The 16,009-nt window shown below is 56.1% G+C and overlaps 1 protein-coding gene across 1 annotated transcript; it reads left to right on the top strand.

Annotated features, from left to right (window-relative positions):
• The first annotated feature begins 280 nt into the window (after window positions 1–280).
• LOC121436491 (leukemia inhibitory factor) lies at window positions 281–15,544 on the top strand. The gene is made up of 4 exons (XM_041636449.1): window positions 281–395; window positions 9,620–9,740; window positions 11,335–11,513; window positions 12,122–15,544. The coding sequence occupies exons 2-4, from the start codon at window positions 9,722–9,724 to the stop codon at window positions 12,530–12,532; spliced, it is 609 nt and encodes a 202-aa protein (XP_041492383.1). The 5' UTR covers window positions 281–395; window positions 9,620–9,721; the 3' UTR covers window positions 12,533–15,544.
• The last annotated feature ends 465 nt before the right edge of the window (window positions 15,545–16,009 follow it).

Genomic DNA, 16,009 nt, shown 5'->3' with positions numbered 1-16,009 from the left:
CCAGACAGGCGAGGCGCGGCCCAGTCAGCTGTGACTCAGGCCACAGTGGCCTTGCCACGCAGCCCAGGGGCATCGAGTACAGGGACGCCCCCTCCCCACACCCGGCCCCGCTGCTTCTCCTCCTAGCAACCCAGTAACACCTTCCCCACCCGTGCCAGCCTCTCTGTGCTGTGGGCTTTCTACCTCTGGGGTCCTCAGATTGGGGGTGGGGTGGAAGTAGGGGGAGCCTCAGGCCATCAGCTCTGGACGGAAGTCAGGTGGGGGGCAGGGTGAGGAGCCAACGCCTGAGAAGCCTCTGCAGGAGAGGGAAGGAGCAGAGGGGCTCAACCACGATGGTGTTGCCCTGAAGACCAGACGAGCTGTGCACACCGTGACGGGCTGCGACAGAGACCACGGTAGGCTTCCCTTGAGCGGGCATGATTGTGGGGCGCTGCTGCTCCCCACACTTATCCCCAGGAGGGTAGATGGCCCATCAATTGCTCCCCTGTGCGTCAGGGGCAGTTGCTGGCCCACACAGCTCTCCAGGACTCCGGCTCCCAGTCTGTAATGGATGCATTGTAAGGCAGGTTCATAGGGTTCTCTTGGAGGATGTCCAGGCAGAGCTGGAGATGGGCTGAGACAGTGCCCTGTGGGTTAAAGTTCATGGGATAGAGGGCAGGGGGAAGAGCACATGTATTCCAGTCTCGCCTTGTATGATGGTGGCAGGGTAAGTTGATTCCGAAGGTAGTCTTGATTTCTGGGTTTCCAAGGGACATTCAGGTTCCATTCTTTCTTTAAGAACAGTGGGGTTCTGAGCCTGCAGAGACCTCCTTTACCCTGTCCCTCCCGAGTGGGCTGCAGTGGGTGGCAGGGTGTTCTGGGGAACTTGATTAGCCAAGGTCACCACTCCTCTGCCTTTGACCTTGGGCCGGATCAGAGCTTGGCAGGTCTGTGAACCTGGACATCCTGGCCCCAGAACAGTGACGGGTGTGGGAAGAACAGAAACCGGGGCGGTGTAGAGACCCGAACTGAGGACTGGTTGCCCACAGTTAAGAGAGGCACTCATCTATAACTTGCGGTCAGTGCTTCTCCAAACCTGGTAGAGCTGCCATACAGGAGATGGTCCCCAGGATCCTGTCCATGCCGCACCATGTGGGACAAAACAGGGTAGTGGGGAGCCTATGACCACAGATGGCACAGTCAGGTGTCTCTGGGGTGAATTTTGTTTGTTTCTCTTGCTGTGTGGATTAGGGCAGCTCATTTTCCTCTTCTGGGTCAACCCGGCTCCCCTGTAAGACGAAGAGCCTGATCCCCACCTGGAAGACCTGTCAGGCCAAGGTGGGAACAGGTGGAAGGACCCAAAGGGGCGCTGCCCCCTCCTCCAAAGCCAAGGCTACACCCCCTTGGTCATGGCATGTGGTTTCAGCACCCCCTTGTGGCCACTCTTCTGGGCTTCACCCTGCAAATGTCAGGCAGGGTGAAGCCTCTCTGGGAGCCTTCAGAGGACCCTGTGTTGGCTGATGGCCTCTGCCCACCCTCGCCCTGAGCCCCAGGCACCCACTCACTTCCTCAAATCCACCAATCCAGCTCCACCTACCTGCTTGCAGCAGCTGAGTTGGCATGACCGCTGTACCTGCCACTCCTGGGCAGCGGGAGGCGCTGTTGTCCAGGACTTGCAGCTACTAAAAGTTTTCATGGCAAGGAGCCCTGAGCTCAGTTTTCCAGGATACTGAAGGGGAGGAGGGGGAGGGGGAAACCATCCACATCTCCAAGGTCAATGACTGGTTCTAGTCAGGGAAATGGAGTCTCAAGAAGCAACTCCTCTGTGGAGTCCTCAGAGGCAAACCAGCTTTGAAGCCCTGGGGTCCCATCACCTTGGAAGCCCAGGACAGGTACCAGGCCATATACTACTAAGGATGGCCCCTGATTTGCTATGTGGCTTTTGGAAAGTGTCATCCCCTCTCTGGGCCTCATCTTTGAAGTTGTACCAAATAAAGATGTCAATAAGAAAACCAGATCTGTGGCTTTGCCAACACATGATTGGCAATACTGTTACCAAGTTTACACACGTTGAAGCAGGTTTGCGTGATGACATATGCCTCGGGTGGCCCAGCTTGCACGTGACAGAGTTAGGACTGGATCTGAGGTCTGACAGATTCCAGGGCCCCTGGCCCCTCTCCTCCAGCCCACAAGGTCACACCCAGCTTGGAAAGATAGGCAAGGATTCTGTGTAGTGGAGGTGGGGTGCTAAGACCAGCGCTAGAGACGACCTCTTCCCTTTAAGAGGGTCCTCAGCTAACAATCTGGAGGTCAAAGTCGGCACTGGGGAAATGTCACAGCGGAGGGGTTCACAGAGGGCCAGGCACAGGTCCCACCTGGAAAGGGAGGGAACGGAAGCAGGGTCCAGGGGTGCGGTGGGGTGAGGCTAGCTGGGCAGGAGATCAGAGCGGATTGTGTCATGGGGCCATGTGGCTGATAAGCGCTGGCCACCTGGCAGAAAGAAGGAGGTGCTCCCCTGGGGTGCCTGGCTCAGAACCCCTCACAGATCTTGCTGCCACAGCCACCCTTCGACTTCCTGGGCCCATTTTGGAGAGGATGGGGTGGGGTGGGGTGGGGATGCAGCCTTTGCACACTTTGTGGCCCTGAACATTTCATTCAACTCCCTGAGCCTCAGTTTCCAACTATGGCAAAGGAGAAGTGCCCCAGATGAGGGTGGGGCTGGAGATCTTAGGGTGTCTTCTAGGCACTCTGCCATGATTTTCTGGAGTGGAAGGGGGGGGGGGGCCCTGGAGCTGGTGAACATGTCAGCCTTGTGCCCTGAGAGGGTCCTTGAGATCTGCCGAGTCCCAGGGGTTTAGGGCTGGTGTGAGACTGCAGTCAAATCCGCGCTCCCTGATAGGGCAGCCGGTCCTGGTTGTGTCCTGCTGTCCTGGTGGCTCCACCTGCCCTGTCCCACAGAGTTCAGTTATTCCTTTCTTTCCCAGAAAGCAGACAGTTCACCCAGACAAGTCTTCCTCTTAACCTTCCTGGGAATGGGATCCTTCATTCTTCTCATTATTTCGTTGCTAAGATCTTAAAAAAAAATTTTTTTTTTCAAGTCTCCCGGGCACTGAGAGTTGAGACAGGGCTCAGGCCACCTACCCAGCATCACCTCTTGGTCCAGTTAGGTGGCCCTAGTGAACTCGCCTGGAATAGTGGACAGAGATGAGGCCAGGCCCTACGTCTGCGGCCAGCTCCCAGCTTCCTGTGTGTCTGTCCGCTGTTGTTTCCTGTTCTGTTTATTGCCTCCAAGTTCAGGAAACCAATGAGTGGCACCCCCCACACACCCGTGATTATTTAATAGCAGCCGTGCTACGGTCTCTCTTTTGGAAAACCCAGTGGGAAAAGGAAGCTGTCAAGTCGGCTCTGACATCAGCATTGTCCCTGTGCCAAAAGTCAGGGTGGCCAGGGTGGGAGGGGTAGGGCGGGGTGAGGAAACCAGCTGCCGGTGGCCCCCGTGACACAAGGCTGCTCCATGGTTCTCAGGGGCAGGGGCTAGACAGGGAAAGGCAGGGATTGACAGAGACACAGGGGCACATGCATACATGAACATGGGGTCATGCCTGTCTACCAGCCAGACTCACTATCCTTTACAGACACACGCGCGCGCGCACACACACACACACACACACACACACACACACACCAAAGGACTTGCAAATTCCAGCTCTGTCTTAGCCCCCCAAACACAGGCAAACAGCATAATCGAATGCACACGCTTGCATGATAGGGCCAGACACAATAAACACAGAGTCATGCTGACCCCATTCTGGCTGCACACACCCACAGTTCACTGAGACTCCACCAAGCGTCTGCCTCACAGGGAGCCTGCAGGGCGCCCTCTTCTGGATTTGGCTGGGCCTCTGGGCCTAGCCCCAGCCACTTCCTCCTCCCATAGTGCCTAGGAAGGGCTCCTGATGCCCCTGAGGAAGGGCTCCTGATGCCCCTGAGGAAGGGCTCCTGATGCCCCTGAGGAAGGGCTCCTGATGCCCCTGAGGAAGGGCTTGGTAGTTGTGGCGGTCTCCAGCCTCACCCAGGTAAGGCCAGAGCAGGGCAAGGATCCCTGAGGGTCTGAGGCTGAGGAAGGAAGTGGTTTTGGAGAAGCCGGGCTCCACAAGGGACTTCGTCACTGCTCAACCTGATGCCAGGTCTCCACCCCCACACCGTGTCCCTGGTCTGCCCATACCTGGGCCCAAGATGCACCTCTGTCCTGTTCCTGAGCTGGCTTCAGTGGCAGCCATGGTAAAAGTCAGACACTATGTGCTGCCAACTGCTGGGTGACTTTGGGCAAGTCACGCAGATTTTCTGGGCCAGGCTTGCCTTACTGATTCCCATAGTAAGAAACATGTGGGCACATAAAGACAACCGGAAAGAATACTTCAGGGAGCATGCTTGCCCTCGCTCTGGAAATGTCCAGGAATTTCATTATTCTATTTCTCTTTGAAAGCGTACTGGCTCCTGGTAACTTGAGCCTGTAACCCATGGAGCGGTAGAGGCCAGTATCTCTGCCTGGGACAGTCCTGGATATTCAGGGAAAAGAGAGCCATAGCCTAAGTGTTTACACAACATGGCCACAAAATACTGGGCCAGGGTGATCATAGCCTAGTTCACAGATAGAGGCTGGAAGGTAGTGTCAGGGTGGGACCAGCCACCCACCATGCCACAACCTGGCCTCTGGCCCTGCTGATGCTCAGCTCTGTGGGCTGCCACTTCCTTTGCAATTTCTATCAGAAGTGAAGGAGGGAAAAAAATGCAGCCACTCTGATTCACCTCCAGGAGCTCCGATTCTTGACGCAGAACCAGTCAGGAAATGTCGGGGTGATGCTGGGGCTGCTGGCCGTTGGCCAGGCTGCTTCTGGCTCTCCTTTGGCCCTGAGCGGATGTTACTGGTGTCGGCCAGAGATGTGATGGAGTGAGGGTGAGAAGAGTCAGGTTCCATGGTAGCACTAGACTTCGCCAGGACCGTGAGACAGGAGGGCTTGCTGGTACTCTCCAAGGATGCCGGCTCCCAGGGGTCATGCCCACCACCAAGGACTGAGAGCCCCCCCCCCCCCCAGCCACCTCAGCTCTAACCATGAGGACTATGCTGGGTCCAGACTCCTAACTCCCCCAGAACCGGAGTTGACAGAGCATCTATTCTGAACCATCCTTGTTTTACAAATGGGAAACTGAGGCTTAGAAACACCATGGCCCAGGGCCACACAGCTGGAGTGTGGTTTGTGTTGGATTCAGACCTCACTGTTTTCCTGGATAAATAGCCCACACCACCCTCCACCTGGCAACACAGCCCACTTGTTTTAAAGGTAGTTAACTTATCAATTGGAGTGAGGGCTGCAGGTCTAATGGCACCTTCATTTCTCAAGGTGGAAAATGGAGGTGCCTCTGCCTCTTTGGACGTGGCATTCCCTGTCAAGTCCATGCCAGGCACATTCCTGAGTCTCCTATTTCCTTTAACCACCTGTCGTGAGCTCTGGCCTTATGAAGCACCCTCCAGCCCTCAGCTTCCTCCTCAAACTAGCTCCCCTTCCAGGTGAGGACACCAAAGCCCAGCTAAGGCTTTGTTTTTTGAAAACCTGAGCTCCTCCAGGGCAGGGAAAGGGTGCAGAGAGAACGGGGCTGGCCTGACTGTGGGGGCAGCTAGGCATCTGGGTCACCAGTCTTGGGGAATTCCCAGTGCCCAGAGAGCTGCTTACTTACCTGCTGAGTAACCACTGCCCACACAGGATGCCTGGCTGACAGGCCACCTCCCCAAAACTCTGTAAGCAGTCACAGCCATGTAGCCCTGTAGCCCTTTCTCCTGAGTCTGAGTGCCCCAGGGCCCAGGAAAGAGACAGCACAGCAGGCAGGCAGGCAGGCAAGGGGGCTAGCCCCCACCCCCGCGTCCTTCCCCCAGGGGCTCTGCAGGGGGGCAGCTGGTGATTCAAATTCCTCTGAGCTGAGCTTCTCAGACGGGGTCTGGGGGGTGAATCAGCTCCCGCACACGGGTGCTGTAAAGTCCAGCCAGCAACTGTCTTCGGCTCAAGCCTCTACTGGGGTAGCTGGTGTGTGTGTGTGTGTGTGTGTGTGTGTGTGTGTGTGTGTGTGTGTGTGTGATATGTATGTGGAGGTAAGACAGGTGTGTGTAGGTCTGTGTAACAGGTTGTGTATGTGGAGGGGTGTGTAACAGGCTGTGTGGGGGGTGTTGTATGGCACAGGAAGGCACACTACCATACCAGTTCCCTCTATCCTGTCTGCTCATCCTGAGGTATCGCTGAAGGGGAGCTGTGGGTGAGGAATATCCCCTTTCCTGTCTGTTGTTGCCCTTGTCTCCGGAGCATGGCAGTTTCTTCATCTTTAAGTAGGACGAAGACCTCTGTTTCTCAGAGGAGTCTTTAGGGTCTATGTTGACACGCGGGAGGTTTGCCGGGTGTCAGGAATCCTGCTGAACCCCAGACCCTCGCAACGAACCCATTATGTGCGTGTGTGTGTGCCATCATTCTCACTTAGAGATGAAACTGAGGGTGAGCAGTGACCACGTCCCCAAAGCCACACACCCTGTACGGCCCTGAGCCGAATCTCCAGGCTGCTTCTGAAAGAGGTCAAAGTCCACGCCTGCTTCAGCCCACTGGAGCTCCTGCCTTTGCCCAGACTGCTTTCAAGGTGTAGAAGTCACATTAACATAAGAACAAAAATAAATAGCGTCTGCTCGGCTGTTCTGCTGCAGGACCCCCTCAGAGCCCTCAGAACAGGGCAGTGTGTTCAAGAATGAGCCCGAGAGGACCAAGACCAGATGAACAGGTCAGGGCTGCAGGGGGCTGGGGGCGGGGCTTCCTGTTTAAGTCCTTATTCCCTCACAGAGGGATCTCTGTGGCCTTGTGAGACGGAGGCTTGGGCTCTGATGGTCTTTGTGTACCCTTATGCATGTGCCTTTACTTGCCCTTAGCGTCCACAAGCGCAAAACAAACAGGCCACTGTGATGTTCTAGGAGAGAGCTGGGATTGCCGAGTGACAGGCAGTGGGAGAAGCAAGGCCGACCGGCTGTGTGTTCCAAAGTGAACGGGAGCGCGGAGGGGTTAGGCCCCCCAGCCAGTCTACAGGTTCACTTCCTGGAGAGACACAGCCACCTGGAGACAGCACCTAGGGCCCAGCACGGCAGCCCCCTATCCCTGCTGAGGGAGTCCCTGTGTGGAAACTGCCTGTCCCCCTCATCCTGAAGCCTGTCAAACCCCCAGCAGGCCCAGTGTGCAGAAGCTGGGCAGGCTGCAGATGAAATCACAGCTGGAAGGGGCTGGGCTGGGGCTGCCACTCCAGGGTGGGGCCCAGGGTCATAACCCTGGGAACCAGCAGCCAAGAAGGGAGGATGCCTTCCTCGAGGCAGCAGAGGGGAAGCACACAGCAGCACAGAGAGAGAGGGAGGGACGAAAGCAAACTCCTGCTGAAGCCAGCCACGTTGCAGGCAGCTTGAAGACAGAGGCCCAGTTCTGCGCGGAGACCTTTCCTGGCATCTCCCCAGAGGCCCATCGCAGGTGGTACTCAGACATGGACTGGAGCAGGAGGCAGGGCCTGGGGCACCGAGGGGACCAGAGCGCTGGGGGAGAGCGGACTGAGTCAGGTACTGTGAGAGGGGAAATTGAGGCACAAAAGAGTCAGCTAGGAGCCTGAAATAAAAAGGCCCTAATGTCAGTGTCTTCTAGAATCTATTCCCATTTCCTGCTTCCTGGAGGGTGGAGCTGAGATTAAATGGCTATCGAGGGGGGGGGGGGCTGTAGTATCAATGTGTGGTTTAGGGATCCAGAGGTCAGTGCAAGGCCTGGAGCCCGCCGGAAGGATGTAGAGGAGAGTAAGGAATAGGAACGGAACAGACCGGACTGTGGCCGCCAGGAGCACTGGAGCACTTGAGGGCTTAGCCATGGGAGAGACGAGATGGACAGAAAGGACCACGATGGGTTCCTGGGCTGATAGATTTGGGACCCATGTGAAGGAGGCTAAGCTGAGTCAGAGACCAGATGTCTGGAAGACAATGGTGGAGCTGGAGCTGATCTGGAGTTCAAGTTCTGGTGCTGGTGGTGCGGGCTGGGATGTCTCCACTAACTTATATGTTCAGGAATGGTAAGCCTCAGGTAGGGCCGCCAGGAAAAGACAAGGTGTGTTGGAGTACAGGGAGAAAGAAAGGGTGCTTGGCCTCTGGATCCGGCCCCCCTCCATCACTGGGAAGTACCAAAGGGGAGGGGCGGTTTTATCGCCCCAAGGCTCTGCCAAAAGACCACAAGGAACAAGAATCAGGATGGGGGAGGGTGTATGTGTGGCGGGGCCGGGCGGGGTGGGGTGGGGACAGCAGCTGGCACAAGGGTTCATCCTGGTAGACGTGGGAACATCTGAGCAGATCCTGGATGAGCCTAGAGGCAAGAGCTGGGGGCATGGAGGTGACCAAAGGTGTTTCAGCGCCCGGGCAAAGCTTTGGAAAACCAGTTGTCCCGACATCAGACAGAAGGGTTGGGATATGGTTCTCAGGGCAATGACATCCCTAGGTCTGGAAGGACCCAGTGGCTCTGGGGACAGGATGGCCCTAGGTAGGTGTGCCTTGTCAGTTCTCTCTCACTGCCTTATGTTTAGTCAGGAGACTCTGATCTCATTTACTCCGTCCTCTTCCTCCCTGTCCCTGAGACAGCCAGTAATCCACCAGCAGGGACCCACGCCAGGTGTGCAGACCCTGCCTTAGACTGCAGAAGCACCTGTTGGGAGTCATCGTCACACTCTGAGACCAAAGCACCAAGGGGCTTCCAAGGAGTGATTGGGGGTCATCAGCCATTCCTCTGTGCCCTAAAGGAAGCTAGGGTCCCATTTTTCCCAGCCTCCCTGGATCTCCGCTTTAGGGGTCCCTCCAGAATAGAGGCTGAGGTACCTTCCTGAAGTGCCTCCCCAGACGGTTCCCAAAGAGACACAATTTCACATCTTCCCAGAGCTCTCAAGTGCCAATCAGTAGAGGGGGCATGCTGACGGATGGATGTAAGGGGGCCAGAACCTTTGGCACAATGGTACCATACCCCGGTAGTCTCTCTTTGCCCACTGGCAATGGGCAGGCTAGAGACAGGCCACCCCTAAAGTAGCTTCCAGCGTTCATGTTCTGCTTCACTTTATGACTGTCTAAAGTCCAAAAGGGCCACAGCCCCCCTTCCTGGAAAACTGTGTCTCAGTGGAACACCAGCCCCAATTCTCCTGCTGTCCGGCAAAGCCCCCCTCCCCAGGGTTATAAAGGCAGCCTCCAGTCTGTTGCCACCCTCCAAATCCAGGTGAACCTGGGGCGTCTGAAGGGCACAAGGCTGGGGACCCCATCTGAGTTCCCCTGAGATCTCCTTCCCACCAGACCCATTTACAAACAACGCCCAGAGCAAGCCACTCAGGAAAACCACAGGGCGTTTTTTTGTTAAGACTTCATTATAATTTTATCAATCAAATTCTTAGAAGAAGGAAAAAGTCTGCCCTCCCCACCCTCCCCCTCACTCGTCCCCCTCCCCCCTTCACTCTCACTTTCTTCCATTCATAATTTCCTATGATGCACCTCAAACAACTTCCTGGACTGGGGATCCCGGCTAAATATAGCTGTTTCTGTCTTACAACACAGGCTCCAGTATATAAATCAGGCAAATTCCCCATTTGAGCATGAACTTCTGAAAACGGCCTGCATCTAAGGTCTCCTCCAAGGCCCTCTGGAGTCCAGCCCATAATGAAGGTCTTGGCCGCAGGTAAATCCACGCGCCCGGCGCCGGTTGCGAGTCTCGACTGCGGGCGCACCGGCAGCCTGGGGCACTGGGCGAGCACTCGCGGGACGCTGGCCCGCCGCGCCACTCGGACACTTGGGGCGCCCGCGCAGTTCCGAGCCAGCCGGAGGCGCTGGGTGGCGGCCGGGAGCGAGCGCCGCACATGGTCCGGGCACCGAGCGCTCAGCCAGCCGGGGCCAGCAGGTTGGCAGTGAGGGACCAGGCCGGCGCAGCCTTGCTCCATCGCCTCCACTGCTGGCCCCACTGCTCTCCCGCGCTGCTTTTGCTTCTCCGCTGTCGCCCGGATTCACCCTCCCTCTTTCTTTTTCTTTCTTTCTTTCCGCTTTCTCTTTTCCAACTGCGTCCCGGGCTGCTCCCTGGGAGGGGCGCAGGCGGCTGAGCAGCTTGCAAACTCCGGCCAGGACCGGCGCAGGTGCCGCTTCCGTCTGCTAGTCCCTGGAAAGCTGTGATTGGCGCGAGGTGAGATGCGGGTATGGGTACCCCCGCAGGCATCCCAGGGCCTTAACACTGTCTGGGGATGCTGGGATCAGCAGGGGACACCAGGGGAGTGAACTTAAGGTTCTACGGTCTTTTTAGTCCCAGCATGGAGAGTTCAGGTGGGAGATCTCCAACCTCCAAGAGTTGATTTCAGCCTCTATCACCTTTTGGTGTCTTTAGCCTGGTGTTAGAAAGGCTGGACTGGGGTGAGGGGGCCGTGTAGCTGAAAGTGAAGGAGGGGCAGGCGTCCCGGGGGAGGGGTGATTCTGGACAGGCCCGGACAGCTCCCTGTTCTCCTGACACCTTTTGCTTTCCTCTTGCGTGTCCGCCTGCGACCTTTTCCCTGGTCTCTTTCCTGGTTACACGGTTTCCTCTCACTCCAAAGTCTGTGGAGTTGGGAGCTCGGGGTGGTGGGGGAACTCTAGCAAGTTGGGGTGTAGATGATTTGGATGGAGAGTGGGGACCTGCAGAGCAAACAGGTGGAAGGCTCTGCGTAGAACCTCATTGAGGAAGGATAGAGATGGATTAGAGGCAATTGGCCAGGGGAACCAGAATCTAGCTGCAGGTTTGAGAAGAGAGGGCCAATAGCAACCATGACCCTCAGCCTCCGTGGTCCGCAAGGGGTCCAGTTTGGCGTTCTAGGCCAATGAACATCGAGTAAGCTAGGAATCCGGCCCACCCTGACACGGGGAAGGTGGGATTCTTTTCTCTTCTCCTCTGCTGGACCTAATGCCATCCAGTTAGGGGACCAGGCTTTGAGACTTGGCCCTCCTGAGGGACAGGGCTAGACAGTTGAGTGGCCTCCTGGACCCTGGAGCTAGAAAAAAAAAAGGCTCCTGTCTTGATATTTTGCTTCTCCACTCAAAACAATGGCACGGGTGGGGAAACTGAGGCCAGGGAGCAGGGAAAGAGAAAGCAGAGAGAACTGGGTCAAGAGACCTGGAGCCAGGGAGTCAGAAACTGCAGCTGAGCAGTGACGCTATGGAGGGGGAGGGGGGCTTTCTACGCAGCCCCCATGCAAGGAGCCACGAGCCTCCAACTGGTCTTCCAGCTCCTCCATCCAATCCTTGTCTCTTCCCAGGAGTTGTGCCCTTACTGCTGGTTCTGCACTGGAAACACGGGGCAGGGAGTCCCTTACCCATCACCCCTGTAAATGCTACCTGTACCACACGCCACCCATGCCACGGCAACCTCATGAACCAGATCAAGAACCAACTGGCACAGCTCAATGGCAGTGCCAATGCCCTCTTCATTTCCTACGTAAGTTACCTACCTAGGGTCCCAAGGAAGGTGGGGAGCTGCCTGGGCTGGAGGGGAGCCCTTAGGAGTTGGGAGACACAGTGACAAGGGACTTGGTTCAAGCAAGCCCATCCCATCTATGGCTTCCTCCTCACACCCTAGCCCAGGCTGGAGACAGGCAGTCACTCTCCCAAGGTCACCAGTGAGTGGAGGGAGGAGGGCAGAGCTGGGCTGAAAGGTGGGGGCTTGTTACCCGGCTCAGGGTGGGCAAAGAAGAGGGATGAAGCAGTGGGTGAACAGAGGGTGTCAGTGAAAACATTGGGGTGCCCAGGAAGAGACGGGAGGTGATCAAAAGTGCAAGTGTGTGTGGTGTTCTGGCTGAGGTGACGCCTGTGAAATGCCACATTTCCTCTCTATCCATTTATGTCATAGTGACCTTGGTGAGTGAGTTCACACTTTGATTACTGCTGACTCATGATTCTAGTTGCCTCCGAGGCAATAAGTTGAGTCGCTTCCCCCCCCCCCCCCCCCCCCCGTGTCCCAGGTGAGAAAGGAAACCCAGGGTTGGTGGCAAGCTGGAACACTCATCCTGACCCCCATGTGATCCCCTCTGTTCCTTTGCTCTTTAGTACACAGCCCAAGGGGAACCGTTTCCCAACAACCTGGACAAGCTGTGTGGGCCCAACATGACAGATTTCCCGTCTTTCCATGCCAATGGGACTGAGAAGACCAAGTTGGTGGAGCTGTATCGGATGGTCGCGTATCTGAGTGTCTTCCTGAGCAACGTCACCCGGGATCAGAGGGTCCTGAACCCCAATGCCCAGAGCCTCCACAGCAAGCTCAATGCTACTATAGACATCATGCGTGGGCTCCTCAGCAATGTGCTTTGCCGGCTGTGCAACAAGTACCACGTGGGCCATGTGGATGTGACCTATGCCCCCGACACCGCCAGCAAAGATGCCTTCCAAAAGAAAAAGTTGGGCTGCCAGCTCCTGGGGACATACAAGCAAGTCATTAGCACGGTGGCCCAGGCCTTCTAGACAGGAGGCCTTACATATGGACTGAGAGATTTCAGGAGCAGGATCCAGATGTGGGGGGTGGGGACTCAAAGTGTGCTGGGGTTCAGGGCATTGTTAAATGCAAAGGGGGCTGCTGGCAGACCCCAGGGATTTCCAGCCACTCACTGCACTCTGGGCTGGGCTGTGATGGAGTCCATTGAAGCTGAAACTTCCATAGGCAGGGCCTCCAGATAGCCCAGCCCCAGCAGGAAGTGGCATGGAAGAGGCTAAGTGTGGTGAGATTTCTGTCCCACTAACTTCCCTCGGCCTGTTGTTCACTAGGTGTGTGAACAAGATGCACGTGTTGTCTATAGCGGACAGCAAAGGTCTGAGGAGTCTCCTGGTCCCCTGCAGAGTGGCCACCATCTGGACTTTTGCTGTCCCTTTGAGAGACTTTGGAAGGCTTGGTGGTAATGTGGGCAGGCCAGAGGATCCGAAAGGACTCCTTGTCTTTTTGAAGTTTTGTGGGTGGAAGGCAGAGAGGGTACCCTGTGATGGGATGTATCTTCTCTTGAGTTTGATTGGAGAGTTCAGGCTTAGGGACTGTCATGTCAGGTGGAAGATTCTGGAAGGTCACTGGCGGTCTGGCTCTTAGGGATGACGAGAGGCCATCTGCAGGTCTGGAAGTCCCTGAACGAGGCCGAGGCCATCAGAGCGCCATGGACTCATTTTCCCTGCACTTTCCCCCACAACCTGGCACCGTTGGGGTCTCCCAGCTGGACCTAGAGGTGGGGTGTGCACAGGTGGGAAGAAGCAGGTTACAAAGGCAGGGGAGGTGTTCAGCAGGTTCCCAGAGTCCTCCCAGGGACGCAGCTGTAACCCTAGGAGCCAAGGAGGGAGCAAGGCAGGCAAGGTGGGGTGCTAGAAATGCGGGTTTCATCTGTTTCTGTTGATGCCAGAGAACAGGTGATCCTAAACAGACAGAGAGGTAGCCTAGAGTAGAAGGTCACGCCTGAGGCCCTGGAGGTCACACAAAGGTACTTGAGGGGACCGGAGGCTGTCTTGGGTTCCTGGAGCTTGGAGAAGCAGAACTTGAGGTCAGGGTCTCAGGGAAGCTGGAGACCCCAGGGCGCTGTGTGTGACCCAGTGCTGCTTTCTATTTATTACTGTATCCTATTTATGTTAACTTATTGGTGCTTGAAATGGCAAAGTTAATTCCCCGAAACAGTTTGAGGCCCCTTACATGGGTCAGGCCTCACCTTGTGGGGTTTGGTCTGGGAGCTGATGATATTACAGGGAGAATAAGCCTCATGGGTGAAGCGTAGAGAAGGGTCGAGATCAGAGAGCTGCCTAGCTCCGCTGCCTCCCACTGTGACTCACTTTGAGGGTGTCAGGGACCTCCAGAAGGAGCTGGGCCAGTTTGTGGAGTGGTTGATTTTTTTTTTCCTCTTTCTGGTCTCCAGGGGGGCGGAGCAGTTTGTGGTTGTTGTTGTTTTGTTCCACGGTGCTCTCTGGCGCCCCCTGGATTCCTGCTATGCGGCGCACCATTCATCACGAAATGAATGGCTCTGGAACCTTGGGCAAAGCAGATTCCTTGTTCCTCAAAGAGCAGCTGAAGAACACTGAGACATCCTGACTGGGCACCCAGCATGCTTCCACCCAGCATGGAAGCTCCTCGGGTGGCCTGAACACCCACAGAATGCAGGAAGTTGGGGCAGCGCAGGCCCTGAACTGGGCCTGAACGGCTGCCCAGTGCTCCGGAGAAGGGGAGAGCAAAGCCTGGGACACAGACCAGGAAGCTGCGGTCCTTGCTTCATCGCTGCCTTCCCACTCCCGCCCATGTCTGGGCTCCCAGGCAGGGAATCCGATCTGATCTCTCCTTTGTGCTGGGGCCAGGCAAGCAGAGGAACGCCCTCGATCTGGGAGCAGGGTAGGGAGGAAGGCAGCCAAGCTAGGGCAGTGGCTGAGTACAGCACTAGCTGCCTCTCAACCTCAGAGCAGGGCGGCCCTTAGCGGTTCAGCTGCAGGATTCTGCTCCATGCATATTTGCACCTTCCTTTGTCATCCTTTAAGCACTTTACCTGGACAGCAGGAGGATGGCTCCTGAAGCTCTGGGTAGACAGGCCAACCACGGACTCGCGTGCGGCAGATGCGGCAGCGACACCGTGGGCCCCGCTCTTGCCGCTGCATCAGGCCCAGCTCAGGACTGGCTGCGCTTCTCCAGGCTGAGGGGCAGCATGTCTCTACAGCGGGGGCCTGCTGGGCTTTGCCATCACTTCGCATCCCCGTGGGCATGGACTCCCTGGGCTCAGCCCACCTGGCAGCTCTGAAGCTCAGGGACCAATGGACTCTGTGTGCACAGCCCCTGGCTCCATAATACAGCCACCACCTGCCTACATCTGACTCCAGCAGTTCAGAGCCATTTTGCACAACGTCCCAGAATCATGGAGCCTTTGGGCGAAAGAAACCCTTTAGGGGCAGGCAGCTGTGCACCTTGATCTCTTACACCTGCTAGCTGTTGACTCCCATCTGCCATGGTGGGTGGGTAGTGTGCTGGGCCGGAGGAGGAGGGATGGGGCATTTCGCAATTTGTCAAGAGAGAAGCATAGGGTCCCTTATTTATTATTGAAGACTTCAAACCCCGAAGCACTGATAGTTCACTGGTCTCTCCTCCCTGTCCTTGGTCTTTGCTCAAGTGACCCAGCTCTGCTTTGCTGGCTCTCTGGAGCAGACATGGCACGTGGGCCGGAACCCCAGAGTCTTGCACGGGAGTGACTTAAGACGTGCAATGGTATGGCTGTCTGCATTCGAATGACCCCCAGCCCCAGCCCAAGCTCTCCTCTGCACTGCTGGTTCAGCCCATGGGGCCTCAGCTGTTTCCCCTTTCCTTTTCATTGGAAGGGATTTGGCCTTGGGTGACAAATTCCTCTTTGATGAATGTACCCTGTGGGAGTGTTTCATACTGACAGATTATTTTTTATTTATTCAATGTATTTAAAATATTTATTTTTTATACTGAAGGAGTACCTTTTTTTTAAAAGAAAAAATGAATTAATAAAGAACCCACTCTTGTCAAGCCTTCTGGAGTGTATTGATATGGGGGGGGGACAGCTTGTTGGGACTTGGCTGGACAAAGGGCAGAGGGTGGAAAGATGAGGCTCCTCCTTTGGCACAGATGCCAGCATCAGCGGGGGTAGAGGGGTGGGATTTTAGCCCAGGAATAACATGGCGAGTGGTGTTCAGAATACGAACTGCTACCCAGAAAGGGGACAGGTTGCTTCCGTGAGTGCTACTGTGTCATTCACCCACCCACGAAACACTCACACCAGCCCAATCGATCTGTTTCCACTTAGCTGAGGCGGCAACTGAAGCCCAGAGAGATGGAACGCCATGTCCAGAATAATTTGAAATGTTGAGGTCACCCCTCCCAATGAGAGGTGCAGCTAGTCCCCAGACCAATGGGCTTGGGCCTGTTCGACTTCAAGCCTCGTGTTCTTCCCTTCACATGGAGTTTCAGGG

The sequence above is a fragment of the Microtus oregoni genome, unplaced genomic scaffold, assembly GCF_018167655.1.
Source record: "Microtus oregoni isolate MIOR12 unplaced genomic scaffold, Mior012 000049F_ref0000343, whole genome shotgun sequence".
Classification (NCBI taxonomy): domain Eukaryota; kingdom Metazoa; phylum Chordata; class Mammalia; order Rodentia; family Cricetidae; genus Microtus; species Microtus oregoni.
This window is presented reverse-complemented; position numbering and strand designations above follow the sequence as displayed.